The sequence below is a fragment of the Bacillus rossius genome, chromosome 1, assembly GCF_032445375.1.
Source record: "Bacillus rossius redtenbacheri isolate Brsri chromosome 1, Brsri_v3, whole genome shotgun sequence".
NCBI classification, from domain to species: Eukaryota; Metazoa; Arthropoda; class Insecta; order Phasmatodea; family Bacillidae; genus Bacillus; species Bacillus rossius.
The window spans coordinates 216822547-216841200 of record NC_086330.1 but is presented as its reverse complement, the minus strand read 5'-3'; the positions used below and the strand labels follow the sequence as shown (position 1 = coordinate 216841200).

At 35.7% G+C, this 18654-nt stretch overlaps 2 protein-coding genes across 5 annotated transcripts in view; one reads left to right on the top strand and one right to left on the bottom strand.

Moving 5' to 3' along the window:
- The window catches only part of LOC134527286 (rab11 family-interacting protein 4A), a 620480-nt gene that overhangs the window by 278698 nt on the left and 323128 nt on the right, over window positions 1-18654 (top strand). The gene's annotated exons all lie outside the window — the stretch shown is intronic.
- LOC134527285 (uncharacterized) lies at window positions 1239-7042 on the bottom strand. 2 transcript variants are annotated; one of them, XM_063359827.1, is made up of 5 exons: window positions 6337-7042; window positions 6088-6213; window positions 4229-4670; window positions 3679-3852; window positions 1239-2369 (listed from the first exon to the last, which is right to left on the bottom strand). In XM_063359827.1, exons 1-5 carry the CDS (start codon window positions 6453-6455, stop codon window positions 1434-1436), a joined length of 1797 nt encoding a protein of 598 aa, XP_063215897.1. In that variant the 5' UTR covers window positions 6456-7042; the 3' UTR covers window positions 1239-1433. The 2 variants fall into 2 exon arrangements, with proteins under 2 accessions (XP_063215897.1, XP_063215898.1); XM_063359828.1 differs by having other exon boundaries at window positions 3679-7042.

Genomic DNA, 18654 nt, shown 5'->3' with positions numbered 1-18654 from the left:
TTGTATTTAAAGGCACACACGTACTTTGACATGTATAGGAATCTTAGCTTACCACAAAAAGTCGAAAATGTCATTCGCAGCATACCGCAGAGAAAAAAGTGTGAACCTCTATTAATTTATCAAGCCTTCCAAAAAATACAGTGCAGTGGTTACATAATGACATTACAATAAACAGTAAAATAAAGACTCATGTGTACTTAAATTAAGAACAGTTTTATTTCTAATTTTGTTAAAGCATTTTAATATAGTGTGCAGCACTACATGTACATCCCAAGACTGATAACACACCACTTCCAAATGTTTGTTTCTGTTTCTCCACCTTCTAGAAATTTTACATAGAATGAACTTACTTTCAGACTGTTATTTTTAACTGTAGTCTGGAGATTACACCACAAGTCCATGGAAATCATAACGTATTTAAAAGAGAAATATGTATTATTAGTCTGGATTGCTTTCTCTAAATTACTGATTAAATTTTCAAATACAACAAATTATATACTAACAATAATAAAACTAATTAGATTCAAGAACAAAAAGTGTCACATAACTAATAAATTTTAAAATGTCTTCACTTCTTTAAGTTTCTTTGACTTTGCTTCTTCTATGTATTCAGGATCTCTGCATTTCAGTCCACGAACATTCCTCGGGTCAACAATCTCAGGAAGAACACAGTTAAAGTAAAACCGTTCTAACTTCGGAAGCATGTCTTTTTTCCAAAAGGTCTCGTCGCACTGAACGTGTACGAATTCGGTATCAAAGTCACAAAATAAAATCAGCACATACTGCTTCCTTTTCGAAATATTCAATTGTCCTTGAATTTGGTAGAAAAAAGGATGTGTTCTTTTCAGTTCCAACATGTCTTCACTGTTAGTGTGAACACCTATGTTTTTTACTTTGGAAGCCTCTCGTATAGATTTTACAGGAGAATTGTTAACTTTAAGGTTGTTGATGGAAGGGAAACATTTAACTTCAATGATAGTGTCGTTCTCAACTGTTCCATCCGGACTTGCTCCAAGATAAGGGTACGATGGGTGAACAAAAAGTCCACAAGGGGACACTTTTTTTTGGAACTTATTTTCGTAAGCTTTAATTGCGGTACTTTCATGCATACGTCCGTACCGTATTGCGCCTGTGTTGATATCCTTGGGGTTCACTATTGAAACCACCATATTGTGGCAAGATGTGTCACATCTAATTTTGCAAACTTTAGAGAATGACGATGCAGTCAGTCTGTTTAGTCTTGCTTCCCTCCAAGCAACATTACAATGTTGGCCGACCGTATTTCTCTCCAGTTCATGACACAGATGTTCGGAAGAAACTGAACTTTCGAGCCGCTTCAAGACCTTCGTTTTCTTTCTCTCCATTTCCTCTGTAGAAATATCGGGTTGGGCAGCTTCGGGTCCATAGTCACAATCTGGCTGAGAAAATACACATTATCTTTTGGCAGATATACGACTGTCAGATAACCTTCTTTTGCGATTCCTTTCAACAGCTGTCGCGCGTGCATTTAAAACTCGCTTTGTCACTGAACCTGGGCTACGACCTAATAGAGTTTTTACTGGTGAAAGGTGCCAGTTCGGACCTTTGATGTGTGACAGACTAGCACCCAAGCAGCACCTTTTGTACCGACCACTTTTTGAGACATCTGTCCGTTTGCCACCGGAAAATTTTGAAATCAAACTCATGAAGCGTTCTGCTTGGTTAGTTGTTTTATTACCTAACAACTTGTCAGCCTTGGTAATGAGTGGGTCTAGTGCTTTCATTATAGCTGGCCATATAGTTGTTGCAGACATAATTGGAACATTGTTTAGCTCGCCCGTACCTTTCCTGACACAAAATGTGTCTCGGCAATTCTCGTGATCGCCAAATACGTGGTAAGGACCATTCTTCAAATCTTTTTGCAGCATAGTACTATTGCACTCTTTATTTGCAGAAGCAATAGCTGCTCGTGCCCCTCTCTTCAATCGAGGAATTAACTGGGACAATTGACGCCTTGCAGTGATGACGTGAGTGGTATCCTTGGTAATGGCATGTAGTTTGCTAGTGTAGTTTCTTATCATATGGTTGGCACATTCCAATTTCACTACATGTCTACCATATGAAACACCTCGCTGAATCTTCAGATACGAACTTGAATCACCGTCACTGATAATGTACAAATAACGTACCCCATGCATCGATTCGCTTTCTTTAAAACCTTGTACAATAATTTCTTGTTCCATTCCTGTTGAAGTTCCTTTATAATTTTTGTAGCATTTATGTGGCCTGGATTTGCTGCCTGGTTTTTCTTGGTTGTTACATATATAACAATACTTGTTGCGTATTCCAACGTACAGCAAACCATTAGTTTCGGCTCCAATTATGCAAGCCTGCAAAAAAATGAAATATAAATAGGAAATATATAAAAAATACAAACATTGTCATTAAACTCTTTGTTTGGAATAAACAAACAGAGGCGAAAGTTGTGTAAAAATTCATTATTGCGGCTTGTGGTACTAAGAAAAACAGATGTTTCTGTATGTACATGTGATAAAGTTTCAATTGCATAGTTCAATTAAATAACAATGCAGTTCTTAAGATTAAGTGTATTTATTGGTGTTATACAATTAATGTAAGATTAAGTGGTTACCGACTCCGTCCTCAGTAACTTTTTGAGTCATGGCTCTAACATTGAGGCCGTGACTCTATTCATATTTGTGTGAAGCTCTGGAGCCGTCGCTCTGGCCCACTTGCGAATGATTTGCGACGCCCGCCGACAGCTCTCTACCTGTGACACACTCAATGGAAACGCATTATGTTGGGAAAATGGAAAAAAAAAAGGTTGAAAACAGTTTTTGTGTACCTTATGTGCGTAATTTTATTGTTAGAATGCAGGAATATAGTTATATATATATATATCCAAGTCGCAATTTGATTTAATTATTAAGAAGTGATATAATGATAAATTATAACGATGTAAAAGTTATAAATCTACGGAATGTCTAGCATAGAGCTTTCATATGACACGAATTTCCCTTAACATTAAACGTATTTATTAAATTAAATATTTGGTTCGAAAAAAAATTAATAGGAAACCTTTATCACATAATAGGCTATAGTCGTGCAATGAGTGTACTGTAAAGTGTCTGCTAGTGTGGAGTTTGAGATGGAGGGAAAGAGTTTTCACGAGTTTAAACACGGCTACCACCACCATTGGTCTTCACGCCGCATATGTTTAGCTATCAGACACGCCTACATTTAACACTCAGTGACCCTTCCTTACTCCGTATGTAAAAAATATAGTTTACCTTGTTTTAAAATAACATATACGATTAAAACCAGAAATAATAATGCTAGTATTATTTTGAGCTGACCTGATTCTTGACAGTAACAGCAGGAAAATTCACAGGATAGCAACAAATTTTAATTGTGTACAGAAATTTTTTAGCTTATTGCATTTGCAAAAAAAATGTATTTATTGCATTACAAAAAAATGTGTACAAAACAGGCGTATAAATGGGTATTTGAAATTGTTTTATTGTTTTAAAGTATGTGGATTCGAGTTCTGGGTAGTAAACACATTGAAATTAGTTAGATTTATTTTCTACGAAACTTTACTTGCATAATTTTGGCAGAAACATTTTAAGCCATTACAAATAAACACTAACAATATATATAAAAATTCTAACAAATACTTACAACTCCTGATTTTGCAGTAAAACCATGGCCGTATGATCTTGTACACCAACCGCCATCTTGATAGACTGTAATGTAAGGGATTCCATCTTCATCTATGTTGCCCTTCTTTAGAGCGATTTCACGTTCTTGGACTCCATTAGCAAGCATGTATTTTTCCAGTTTGTCTTCCCATGCCTAAAAATATAAATAACAGGTTAGTTGTTGCTGTTACCTTTATTTTGATTCATTACAGCCAATGACAAAAAATATTTATTTCTGCAGAAAAATCATCTAATATGTACTATTAAATGAGCAATTATTGTGTGTGTATGTGTATATGTAGGCCCTATATATAGACACACATATGGGCAACTCCGAATCGGCTCTAACTATTTGATGAAAATTTATATTTAGTAAACGTGTTGCCTTTAAAGTTTATCTTAATAGGTATCTTCCCTGAATAAAAGCGATTTTAAAGCAAAAAATATAAGACGCGAACGATGCTCGGTCGCCCAGGTACCAATATTTATATTATGCAAAATAAAAAACAAACCATAGTGCTTTTTCCTACCTTTTCAACTCGCTGTTCATGTCTCGTCCATTTCCGTTTACTCATTACAGGGACTTCCATTACTGCCATCATTTCTTCTACTTGTTGGTGTCCAATCCCAACTGATAATGATCCCCACACAAATAAATCATTTAATTCCTCTTCTTCTTTTTCCGTTGAAATTATCCTTGTTTTTTCACACATCATGCATTTATAAGTGAAGTAGCTGACAATGCCAATTCTTTTTTCGGACTGAAATTCAAAGCGACCTGTTGTGCACTGTAGCACATGAGTAGCTAAAGAGGTGAGTTGGTTTAACATGTGACTCATATTTACAAAACGACGTCCTTGAACGATTTTTTCTTTCATTGTCACAGTTTCAGCAGTTTCATTTGGAAGAATTTCAACATTCGATACTTCTTCACTTGGCAAGAATGAGCAATCCAATCCAGAAATATCCTCGCTGAAAAAAAAATCAGTTTAATCACACGTCTGTCATTTGAAACTTTTATTTATCACAGTGAACTGTTACGACAACATACAATTTAAAACGAATTTTACTTAGTCTGTGTCACTCCACGTTTTAACACTATGTTTATTTTAATACGCCTTGCGAGATACAGTTGTCACAACATCCGATTTCCATGTGCCTGCTTCTCTAAGTACAGTGAACTTTTTTGCTGCAGCTTAATTACTTATTTATTCGTTGAAAAAAAATGCTAATAACCAAAAAACAACTCTTCTTATGCGTAACCGACTCGCAATTCATTGCTGTCTAAAAATTGGTTTTATTGTGTTGGCGAGGGTGGCGGACGACTGTGCTAGCTTGGTGTCATCAATGAGTGAACGGCTGTTGTTATTACATTCTTACCCAGCTTCCCACCAAAGCTTTGCATGATTTCAGATGGTTACTTTGAATATTTTAAGTGTAGTGGAATACCAGGTGATTTAGAGAGTTGGTGCTTTAGAATACTGATAATGAATTTTATAATGCTACTGTATGTGATCACTAGGAACACGATAAACTGTGAAAAAGTTGTGTAAATTTACACAATAGTCTGCGGCAGCAGAGATTCCACCGATGTTAGTGTCCTTTTGCACCTACAAAGTTCGTGAATTCTTTCACTCTATGCAGAAGTAAAAGTTCCATCAAAAGTGTTAAATTTCTATGAATGGGTAATTTTACCAGACTATTTTTATATTAACGAGTATATGTTGATACATATTTAATGCAGGGGTGAATTTCATTTTCGGCTAGTAGTTAACTTACATGAAGTGCATTTATACAGACAGTGTATGCTATTTTTTTAAACCGAGAATAAATCACTGTCAATGTATGACAGTCAACCATGATTATGAGGTTCTCTAACATTTTGTCACCGGATTATTTCATAGTTATATAACGCGATAGGAGGTTTGGAACCCACAACCACTCAATAAGTTACCTAAGAAGCATTCTGACAAATCGACCAATCTATTTACATATAAATTGAATTGCAAAATAGGGAATTAAAACATGTACAACAAAACACTTTTTTCTTTATAAATAAGTCTATGCATGAACAAGTTTGAACGAAAGACATTTAGATTTTCTTGATACACAAGGAATTTTTGAGTAAAATTACACAACCTGCAGCATTTTTTTTGCATCCGCTTCAAATATTTTTTTTGCTTGTTAACTTCTAATTTATAATGCTGATAAACTAATTGTAAGATGACTTACACACTACACACTGACTTTATCTGAGGGAGCCTCAAAATCCTCAGTCAGAGTGGTACTCGAACCCATCATCTGTGCCTTACATAACACTAACAGCACGATCCTCGCATCATGCTTAGGTAACAAGCACTATACGAAATTATGTAATTAAATTACTTACTCGGTTATATTTTGGACGTTACCGCTGGTGGTGTCGTGATCGCCCTGGCATACAGGTGGTACGTAGGCAGACGTTTCCATCTGTGTAGCAGCAGCAGGAGCATAATCTGTTAAACTGGAAGATGTCCTGTGGAATTAATTAATAATATTAGGACTTTTGCACAGCTAAAAATGTGATTTTATAATACATACATGTTGTGCTGGCAGAATTTTAGTGAAGATGAACACACTCAAAAGTTTGCAATCTTACCTTTCCACAGAGTTGAAACCAGCATTAACAAATTCTTTGTATTTTTCCTTCAGTCTTCTTATGCACTTCGACCGTTTAGTTCTTTTACGGATCTTTCTGAATGGTGTCTTTTTCGGCATCGTGTTGGTATTTAACTTCTATCAAAAATGTAACAATTAAAAATAATTTTGCTACACGAATTTTTCTCCACGATAACCTATTCCTTGCTTGAGCGACGATAGCCTCCATCCACTACAGAGCGTAGCCTTGTCTGACAGTGAGACGCGGTGTCATCGCCCGCCTCAGCCTGCCTCCCTCTACCCCCGTTATTCTGTCCCTTTTACACTCCATTCTTCTCCCTCCCCCCTCCCTCATTACAGCGGCTGCCGGCCGGATCTCCGCCTACGTGGTTCCAAGGAGCGCCACCAGTTTGCGCCACGCCGCAGGGACATTCTTCCCGGCAAATGAAGTTTTCACGCGCAGTGCTAGGAATATCACTCCAGCGTATGTGTTTTGAGTCAGGTCATCTCAAAACCAAAAGGATACGAGAATACATGCGTGACTCAATGGTGTGTCAGATAGTATCTTTTAAACTTCATTGCAATTCTTTCGTAAAATATATTTTAAAATAGACCGGCAAAGAGCCATGGAAATTTTCAAAACTCAAATGCAAATTTAACAATTAAAAAAAGAATATTCTGTATTTCTTGGTCCGACAAATTATTTGTACAATCGTTACTTGAACTATACTTAAGATAATCATTCTTTAAGTTTTCTCTTTTTTTTGGTGGTTCGGCAAGAAAAAAAATATGTTTACAAGAACATAACTTAGTAAAAAAAATTATTACAAAAATAGGTAATTTTCATTTTAACTTAAAAAGAAGATTAAAAAGTAAATATGTACTGTTCAATATGTTTTGTCGTAATATTTTCCATGCACCAATCGCCTTAAATATAACCATCCATATTGGACTTTGCACACCTCATTTATTTCAAAACTCCCAGCCACTATATCTACGCGGAACCATAAATCATTAATACTATCCCAAATCACAGTCTTAAGCAAGCATATTTTTGTAATATTATCCAGTAAATTTGCCATTCTAACATAACCTACTGACATAATGTTATGTAGCATTCCGTCCCATTATATCAGTTAAGTCGTAATCGTGCATAACTATACTCTAGCCATTATTCCAAAGCAACAAGAATATAATATCAGTCCACCATCATCATCAAACTACTTAATAGATATAATTCCATAAATATTTACCATATGCAAACATTAACTACATCATAGTAAATATACAACATAGGTCCACCCAACAATCCAACATGAACATCAGTCAAAAGACAGTTTTTAAATCTACAAACCATAACATTCACTCCTATTGCTCAGCCCGCAGTACCCAACATTCATCAGCTTACAAACTCTTTAAATTAAACATTTAAATATGTATTTTCTTTCACGCTTGGAATGTTTCTTGCAGTAAATAATTTCGAGTCAAATACCATTTACAGACATAACCAGTCACATCATGCCATACAAAAATCACAGCATATACCGACTTAACCACAGTATAAACCAATATAGCATCTTCAACTAAATAGATAATACTTAAGATAAGAACAAAATACGATCTGACATTCTGGTCGAGTCATTGCATATGAATACAAATATGAGGGCACACACACACACAAGCTAAGTCATTATATACGAATATGAGGAGGAAGGACCATAGCATATGGATACAAATATGAGGAGGAGGTATCGTAGCATATATGTATACAAATATGAGGAGGGATCGTAGCATACATAAATCACACACCAAACTTTACTCAAATACCAACTATATCAACCAGAAAAGTAGATATAATAGTTATGTTTCCAATTTAAATTACTTTCCGATCGATCATTCAGAAACCCAGGCATAAAACACATAAATATCGTCTAAGATCAAAAGAACTGCAGTCAACATATAATACTGATCTAAGTATACTGGTCTAAGCCATAAGATCTATGTCCATCGCATTTATATCAACCTTTTCCCTTATCCACCTAAAGTGTATGAAATGTAAGGCCAGCAAAAAGAAATACTCGATACATATCGCCCATTTTAATTGTCCTTTTCACGATGTAAATACTTGTAATGACTATGCTGTAGAGATTCCGAATCAAATTTCTTACTTAAATAATAACTACTATGCCACCAATTCATATTATAAGTACTGATAATAACTATCCTTACCCACATAATATGTATGTAAAGACAAAAAAAATTACTCAACATGTTAGTAGATCTACACAACAACAATATAAAAAGTCATATGTATAAGTATTTACAAAAAATGCAAGAATCGAGAAGTTAAACCATACAGGCTAAACAGTACTTTAAACATTTTATATGCAGATCATAAATGTATTATGTCCCGAAGGATAGAACATATATTTAGCTTCTGCATTTCCGTTAAGCTACACACATACAAGTTAATGACATTAGCACTCATTCGATTAGTGAGTAACAATATTTAAGCAACATCTATAATGTAATGTCAGAAAAAGGAGAAGTAAATGAAATGAGAAGGATCTAGAATTAACAACAAATGCTGGAATTTCGCACACAGCTATATTTTACTATATATCACTAAAAAAGCTAGGTACATTATACCAGGAACAAGTTCTTACACTTTCAATTACGTCCAACAATATTCGATGATTCTGGGTTCAGCTGCGAAAACATATCATGAAAGAAAATGTTCTTTATCAGGTTTTTGCAATTAGACATTACCTCATGTGGTATATCCTCAAGTTAAATCTCTTTAGGTGAATATCTATTACACACAGTTAATGAACAATCATTTCCAAATGCTTCACTTATAAATCACATCATCATCATCAGGAAGCCGGCGAGATCTTGTAAACTGGAGACCAGTAGTTTGTGCTGGGCTGGATGCTTTCATAAGAATGAAATTATATGTTGCAGCGACTCATGTGCACATTCAAACTATCACTTCGTGAAAAGAACTTTGCACATCTATCACACTGATACGACTTAGAGGTAGGATTCGCAAGACAATGATGTTCTTCATGTCGCCGAGCAAAACTGCTGCTTGCAAACTTCTGCTTACAATATCTACACAAAATTTCGGATTTGCATTTAGTTTTCCCGTTACACTTCACAATATGGAAGTAAAAAAAATCGCGCCCCGCCGAAAACTTTCCACAATTGTCACACAGAAGTATTATATCGGGGAAGTCTTCATACACTCATATTTTCCAGCACGTGATGATTCTGGTGACATTATAGGTGATGTAGGCGTTGGTGATGAAGGGTGCGATGACTTCGACTTCATTTCCTGTGTAGTAGAATGATTCACCGCTGGTGATCTACCACTAAATGTTTGACCCATTGCAGGAGAAAAAATAACCTGGGAAGGCTATCCCAATGAGTCTCCGCTATTTAAAGCCCAGATACAAACTGATGGATTGCTATTTACATCACGCCTTATATATACTCTCGAAACCATGATCATATCATACTAACCAATTAAAAGAAGCCAAGTTCTCTTACATACATAAAAATGTATTCACATGGACATGCACTGCACTCACTGAATACACACAGTGGCCACACATGTGACTAAAACTAGCTCCAACTGGATTCAAATACATTCAGTAGCTATAATAGATCCAACTCTTGGTAACATCATTTACTGGAGTTAGTTGAAAACACATTTGGAAGCACATTTTAAAGCACCATCATCAAAAAGGCAGCACATTTTGGAAGCACAATCAAAAAGGCAGCACAGTTTAGAAGCACAATCAACAAAAAGGAAGCACATTTGGAAGCACCATCATCAAAAAGGCAGCACATTTTTGAAGCACAATCAAAAAGGCAGCACATTTTTGAAGCACAATCAAAAAGGCAGCACATTTTGGAAGCACAATCAAAAAGGCAGCACATTTTAGAAGCACAATCAAAAAGGCAGCACATTTTAGAAGCATAATCAACAAAAAGGAAGCACATTTTGGAAGCATAATCAACAAAAAGGAAGCACATTTGGAAGCACCATCAACAAAAAGGCAGCACATTTGGAAGCACAAGTTACGAGAACTAAGTCTTAGTTAGAAATCAGAATACAAGAAATAAAAACATTAAATTTTTATTTTCAATATTTCATTTATTTCTCCACATTATACAAATGCAAGTAAAACAAGTCATTATTGTATGTAGCCAGCATTCCTCAGCTCTTTGAGTATGAAGGATATTTCTTTGATGCACGAATATTTTCCTGCACAAAGCGAGCCATGTAGAAGTCTTAGCCGGTCAACCAATATGTTTGGATCTTTCCATGATGTGTAATAAATCTCTTTTACCACCATCTTACTTGCTTGTTTATTATAAATACTTTTAATTTCACAATCGCCCGAGTGATCATAATAAGCTTTATTTTATTTATTTATTATAACACGTCTTTTCCATCGTTTCGGTCTGAGGACACCGCCACATTCTTCGATCTTGTCAGCTTTAGGTGCTTCATCACAGTATATGCCTTTGTCAACAGCCTCAGAGTCACTGTAGCAATCACCATAGAAGGCATCGTCTTCACACAGATTACAGTAAGAATTCGATATCGATGGTGTCGAAGTGTCTTCATCACCATCTTCATGCTTCCTTTTTAGGAGTCCATAATTTTTACAACGTAGGAAAGATCTACTTGAATTCGGCTGGAATGTATTCTCACTTTTCACTTTAAGGATTCTTCCATAAATCATCAACGTCCTTCAATTTAAGTTCTTTGTCGAGATCGGAAGAGCCATGAACATAATCTCTCCCAAGACAAGGAAAATTATTGTCGTAATGCAGATCACCCTTCGTTAGTCTAGTAGAACCATCGTTGTCCTCTAGCTTGTACGCAGGCTTGGCGGTACAAGTTCTGTCATGTCTTTTTAAGCTCTCTCTCCGCGTAAATGACTTGCTACATCGAACAAAACTTATCATATTGCGTAGTGGATTTTTTTAACACAGTCATTCTTCTCGTGTTGTCTTCCATTCTTTCTCAAGATAAATTCTTTGCTGCAAAACTTACACCTGTGTCCTTTCGACACGTCAGACACCGAATCAGGATTCATATTAGTTACTGAGACAATGCCAGATGCAAACTGAGTGTTTTAAATTAGATCCATTACTTATATAGAATTTTTTTCATATTTCATCACCGAGAATTAAGTTACCTCATAGAAAAGAACTTGTTACAAATAGTCCCGATTATTAGCATGAGATGTCGCCAGTGTTGTATTGAGTCATAATTTATTTAGTTCTTTTATGATTTGGGATGCGGTATGCTCAATAACTATCGCAAAAGAGTGGCTTCGCTAGACCTCTAGGGGGGAAGAATTCTGTATCAAGGAAAATATCAGGTAACATACCGATACTGATGCTGGTAGCGATAAATAATCCATGCTAGCTTCTACAACCAATACAACTTATATGTTATTTAAATAGTAGACTTATAAAATTCCAACACCAAGAATAAATGTTACTACTTAGATAAAAAAAAATCATAATATGGAGAAGGAAATGTATAAATGTATTTGAATATTAGAATATGTCGTTCGTTGCGGATGAATGTGTGTTGACAGCTTTAAAATTTTTTATTTTCTTTTAACAACTGCCTGCAGTCAGCTAAAGAAAAATCAAGCTATAATAAATTAAATTATTTCCCACGATGGTCAATTTCTTTCCTGATCTAGGTGGGCAACACACACACACACACACATATATATATATATATATATATATATATATATATATATATATACTAGCTGCCCGACCCGGCTTCGCACGGTTGTATTTATGGGGGGGAAAATGAGACCAAATCTCCTATTTACAGTTATAATAAATGAAATAAAATGAAAATTAATTAATTTTGACAAAAACTTAATACAATGCTTTGTAATGTACCGAAGAAAAAACGAATAGCACCGATGGTTTCCCGACTCTCAAGCACGCAACGTTGTCATGGAAACGAAGTACCCACTGTTTCCCGGGCTTAAACACCAATCAACATTGATAATCAGTTTATTATTAATTATAAATTATTAAGACTATTAATCGAAATAAAAACTACCCTATCTCTCAAGTTGGAAACAATTACACATAAATGCCAATTTTCATCGAAATCGGTTGACTTGGTAAAGAGTTCACTGGACCTTTTTAGAAATCAGATGTAGTTAGTAATTGTCTTCTTAATTTGAATAATTTATATCACTTTCAAATCCCAACCGACTTTGTTCTACCAGTGTATAGTTATTTACCTGTATATATCTAAAAATTGGTGGTCTGTATTTAATGAGTGATGAGGACTACACTAACAATGAAATAGTCGTTGCCATGGAGACGAATGAAGCATCAACAATGCTACAGCCGTTGCCGTGGTGATTTTCTGCCAACTCATACATACATCACATTAGAAAACTCTAAAATTATCAGATTAAGACCATTAATCGAAATAAAAACTATCCTATCTCTCAAGTTGGAAAAAATTACACATAAATGCCAATTTTCATCGAAATCTGTTAAGTGGTTTAGGAGTCCATTGAGGACAAACATTGTGACACGAGATTTATATATATTAAGATATATATATATAGTAAATTACTTATGCTAAATCATATAATATGCTTAAGCATAAATAAATTTCTTTTTGGATATGTTAACATATATATATTTATATGCTTCAGCATATGTTTATAATATATATAATGCAAATATGCAAGCATAAAAGATATGGTGCCCACCTACATCAGAAAAGAAATTGGCCATCGTGGGAGATAATTTAATTTATTATAGCTTGATTTTTCTTTAGCTGACTGCAGGCAGTTGTTAAAAAAAAATTAAAAATGTTAAAAGCTGTCAACACACATTCATCCGCAACGACATATTCTAATATTCAAATACATTGATACATTTCCTTCTCCATATTATGATTTTTTTTTATCTAAGTAGTAACATTTATTCATGGTGTTGAAATTTTATAAGTCTACTATTTAAATAACATATAAGTTGTATTGGTTGTAGAAGCTAGCATGGATTATTTATCGCTACCAGCATCAGTATCGGTATGTTACCTGATCTTTTCCTTGATAAAGAATTCTTCCCCCCTAGAGGTCTAGCGAAGCTACGCTTTTGCGATAGTTATTGAGCATCCCATATCCCACATCATAAAAGAACTAAATAAATTATGACTCAACACAACACTGGCGACATCTCATGCTAATAATCGGGACTATTTGTAACAAGTTCTTTTCTATGAGGTAACTTAATTCTCGCTGATGAAATATGGAAAAAATTCTATATAAGTAATGGATCTAATTTAAAACACTCAGTTTGCATCTGGCATTAGTCTCAGTAACTAATATGAATCCTGATTCGGTGTCTGACGTGTCGAAAGGACACAGGTGTAAGTTTTGCAGCAAAGAATTTATCTTGAGAAAGAATGGAAGACAACACGAGAAGAATGACTGTGTTAAAAAAATCCACTACGCAATATGATAAGTTTTGTTCGATGTAGCAAGTCATTTACGCGGAGAGAGAGCTTAAAAAGACATGACAGAACTTGTAACGCCAAGCCTGCGTACAAGCTAGAGGACAACGATGGTTCTACTAGACTAACGAAGGGTGATCTGCATTACGACAATAATTTTCCTTGTCTTGGGAGAGATTATGTTCGTGGCTCTTCCGATCTCGACAAAGAACTTAAATTGAAGGACGATGATGATTTATGGAAGAATGATGACAATGGAAGAATCCTTAAAGTGAAATGTGAGAATACATTCCAGCCGAATTCAAGTAGATCTTTCCTACTTTGTAAAAATTATGGACTCCTAAAAAGGAAGCATGAAGATGGTGATGAAGACACTTCGACACCATCGATATCGAATTCTTACTGTAATCTGTGTGAAGACGATGCCTTCTACGGTGATTGCTACAGTGACTCTGAGGCTGTTGACAAAGGCATATACTGTGATGAAGCACCTAAAGCTGACAAGATCGAAGAATGTGGCGGTGTCCTCAGACCGAAACGATGGAAAAGACGTGTTATAATAAATAAATAAGATAAAGCTTATTATGATCACTCGGGCGATTGTGAAATTAAAAGTATTTATAATAAACAAGCAAGTAAGATGGTGGTAAAAGAGATTTATTACACATCATGGAAAGATCCAAACATATTGGTTGACCGGCTAAGACTTCTACATGGCTCGCTTTGTGCAGGAAAATATTCGTGCATCAAAGAAATATCCTTCATACTCAAAGAGCTGAGGAAAGCTGGCTACATACAATAATGACTTGTTTTACTTGCATTTGTATAATGTGGAGAAATAAATGAAATATTGAAAATAAAAATTTAATGTTTTTATTTCTTGTATTCTGATTTCTAACTAAGACTTAGTTCTCGTAACTTGTGCTTCCAAATGTGCTGCCTTTTTGTTGATGGTGCTTCCAAATGTGCTGCCTTTTTGTTGATGGTGCTTCCAAATGTGCTTCCTTTTTGTTGATTATGCTTCCAAAATGTGCTTCCTTTTTTTTGATTATGCTTCTAAAATGTGCTGCCTTTTTGATTGTGCTTCTAAAATGTGCTGCCTTTTTGATTGTGCTTCAAAAATGTGCTGCCTTTTTGATTGTGCTTCAAAAATGTGCTGCCTTTTTGATGATGGTGCTTCCAAATGTGCTTCCTTTTTGTTGATTGTGCTTCTAAAATGTGCTACCTTTTTTAATTGTGCTTCCAAAATGTGCTGCCTTTTTTAATTGTGGTTCCAAATGTGTTTTCAACTAACTCCAGTAAATGATGTTACCAAGAGTTGGAGCTATTATAGCTACTGAATATATTTTAATCCAGTTGGAGCTAGTTTTAGTCACATGTGTGGCCACTGTGTGTATTCAGTGAGTGCAGTGCATGTCCATGTGAATACATTTTTATGTATGTAAGAGAACTTGGCTTCTTTTAATTGGTAATATGATATGATCATGGTTTCGAAAGTATATATAAGGCGTGATGTAAATAGCAATCCATCAGTTTGTTTCTGGGCTTTAAATAGCGGAGACTCATTGGGATAGCCTTCCCAGGTTATTTTTTCTCCTGCAATGGGTCAAACATTTAGTGGTAGATCACCAGCGGTGAATCATTCTACTACACAGGAAATGAAGTCGAAGTCATCGCACCCGTCATCACCAACACCTACATCACCTATAATGTCACCAGAATCATCACGTGCTGGAAAATATGAGTGTATGAAGACTTCCCCGATATAATACTTCTGTGTGACAAATGTGGAAAGTTTTTGGCGGAGCGCGAAAATTTTAACTTCCATATTGTGAAGTGTAACGGGAAAACTAAATGCAAATCCGAAATTTTGTGTAGATATTGTAAGCAGAAGTTTGCAAGCAGCAGTAGTGCTCGGCGACATGAAGAACATCATTGTCTTGCGAATCCTACCTCCAAGTCGTATCAGTGTGATAGATGTGCAAAGTTCTTTTCACGAAGTGATAGTTTGAATGTGCACATGAGTCGCTGCAACATATAATTTCATTCTTATGAAAGCATTCAGCCCAGCACAAACTACTGGTCTCCAGTTTACAAGATCTCGCCGGCTTCCTGATGATGATGATGTGATTTATAAGTGAAGCATTTGGAAATGATTGTTCATTAACTGTGTGTAATAGATATTCACCTAAAGAGATTTAACTTGAGGATATACCACATGAAGTAATGTCTGATTCCAAAAACCTGATAAAGAACATTTGAAGGGTGCAGGGGAAAAACCAACAGGGTCCATAAAACTAAATTGTGCAGAAGAGAGAAAAGAAAGTTTGAAACGTTATAAGTGATATAATGTAGTGTCCATGTTTGTATCAATTATTTAAAAAATTAGTTTAGACCTCGTTGTGTTCCCCTTGAAAATACAGCAACATTCTGTTTTCATTTTATTGCACAATTAATTATTTACTGAAACAGTGACTGGACTCTGTTGGTTATTCCCCTGGATTTTGTAATAGGCTCAATATATTTCTGGAAATATTGTTTATTATTGAATGTTTTATTAGACTATTAAGTCTGTAAACAACAAGAAACAATCTACAGAGTATATACCTTCGTTAAATTATTTGAGGTCAATGGTTTCTTTTTATGTTCAACTAACATTAAACAATATAAGATATATAAAATTCTGATAGCAAAAAAAAAAGATGCTTTTCTATTTAATTGTGTGACAGTATCTTTCCACAGATATCTTTATAATATTGAAATTATCAGCACACATCTAGATATCACTTTCCTCATCAGGGATGTCATTATCATGGCTGTGCTGATGAATAGCAAGAAGTTGTCTGTAGTATTCCTTGGATCCCTCATCTTCACAGAACTTTGACAGGATTTCCAGGTCTCGACACTTCTCATTGGGCAGAGGAATAGGTGCAAGATAGAGCTGGGCAGGTTCTTGAAGATTTTACAGTGTGGATTTTTTCTGCCGCTTCTTCAATTGATCCTTTACAAGTGCAGAGAAGAACACTCCATTGTACATTTCTCTGTGATCTACGGTTTTTGGATCTGATTGAACGAATCTTAGCGGTTTTACTGGCCTTATAGCAAAAGGAAGCTTCTTCTTATACAATTTTGAAGAAAGAAATCCACCCCAGGCTTTGAACATTGGTTGGCCACATGATACAACAACAAACGGATTCGGCTTGGCTCTGGCCTCTTCGATAACTTCTCTCCAGGCATTAGGAGTTTCAGCCTTTGCATGCTTAGGGATTAAACCCATATTTTTATCAGGTTCCATGAAAGAATGGCCACGCACCGGGTATGTAACAGTAACCATCTCAAAACGCCTTAATTCTGTAGTTACATAGTGCAGGAACTGAATGATATTATGATTTTTGTTTTGTCCTGCACATGAGTCGGCGAAGATATGAAGCTTTTGAATGCCAGTGTCCAGATAGGTGTAGAAAAAATGATACAGCATTGAGCAAACATCATCTGACCCCTTTTTTGCCACTGTCTGGTCATAGGTATACATGATTGAGGAGCCACTTGATAAAACATGTACATTGAAGATGTAAAACGCAAGCTGTCTTCTAAAGTACACCTCACTTGAGGTTATGTTTGACGTAGGAAGATTTGCCCCGAAATCAATAGCAATGGCCTCAACAGTTGGAGACTGCATAGCTTCCTTTTTGGCACTTCTTTTCTTTTTGTAGAACCAGTCAGCTTTCTTGAGGTGAAGTGTTCTCTCATCTTCTAGCCTCCTATGATCCTCCTGCAACTTCACTAGATCCTCATTACTTGTAGCACTGGCAATTTTTCTAGCGGTATCGGTGAGTTTGGCTTTATGTTCATCACACCAACAGCATGTTTCGGTTCGAGGATAGCCGAAAGCAATGTTGAACTCAGACACGAAAATTTTTCGGAATGTTTCATAAGAGATCTCAATATTGAGATGTTTAGTCAAAAATAGCCCAAGAAGTTTTTTGACATTCAATTCCTCTGGAAGATACACTTTTTGAGAGTCTTTCAAGCTGTAGTGTGCTTTACATCCCTTTAAACTACCAAAAAACTGCATCACAGCTTCACGGGTCTGTTCAGTGAGCTTATGAGGGCGTTTAGCGTGTTTGCCTCGTCCATCAATAGGTGACGTGCCTGTTGTTCTCAAAGATGTTTTCATTGTGTGTAACCGGGAGGGTTTAATTCCAAACAGTGACTGGAACCCTTTAAAGCATACTTGTACTTCTACTGTACAGCCACTCCTTACCACACGAACTTTGTAGCTATAGGAACTATCATTTAACCTAGCATCTTCTACATTCTTCCTTGGTCTTCGCCGTGCCACAGGATGTGTTGAAATAAGGCCTGAGCGATAACTGTTCTGTGCATTAGTACCACCTTCATGTCCAATGTTGTTGAATGTTCTTATTAATTCATTTCGTTCAGCCAAACAAATATTCTGAAAACATTCAAACCGTTTACACTGACAGTCAACTCCAGTTTCAAATGTCGTTGCCCGCAGCTGCTTGGTAACATCTTTGAGGCGACCAAATTTCTTGCGTTTTTTCGTTGTTGTTTCATCACGTGCATGTACATTTTCATCACTCACTTCACTTTCAAGTAATTGAAATTCGTCGTCAATCATTGTTTGCACACAAGTTACTACAGAAATTGAAGAATTATTTCATTCACCATGAAACATTGATTGTAAGAATCTTTTATAACTGGTATAACACAATACAATCTGCATCAATAAACACAAACACACAAACAACATAAGACAATAAAAACCGT

What these genes read in the sequence shown, in the direction of transcription:
- LOC134527285 (XM_063359827.1), bottom strand. Translation starts at nt 6,455, where the DNA reads ATGCCGAAAAAGACACCATTCAGAAAGATCCGTAAAAGAACTAAACGG. An exon ending in GGTTTCAACTCTGTGGAAAG is followed by an intron (nt 6,214 to 6,336) that starts GTAAGATTGCAA and finishes TTAATTCCACAG; the next exon opens with GACATCTTCCAGTTTAACAG. An exon ending in ATGAACAGCGAGTTGAAAAG is followed by an intron (nt 3,853 to 4,228) that starts GTAGGAAAAAGC and finishes TTATATTTTTAG; the next exon opens with GCATGGGAAGACAAACTGGA.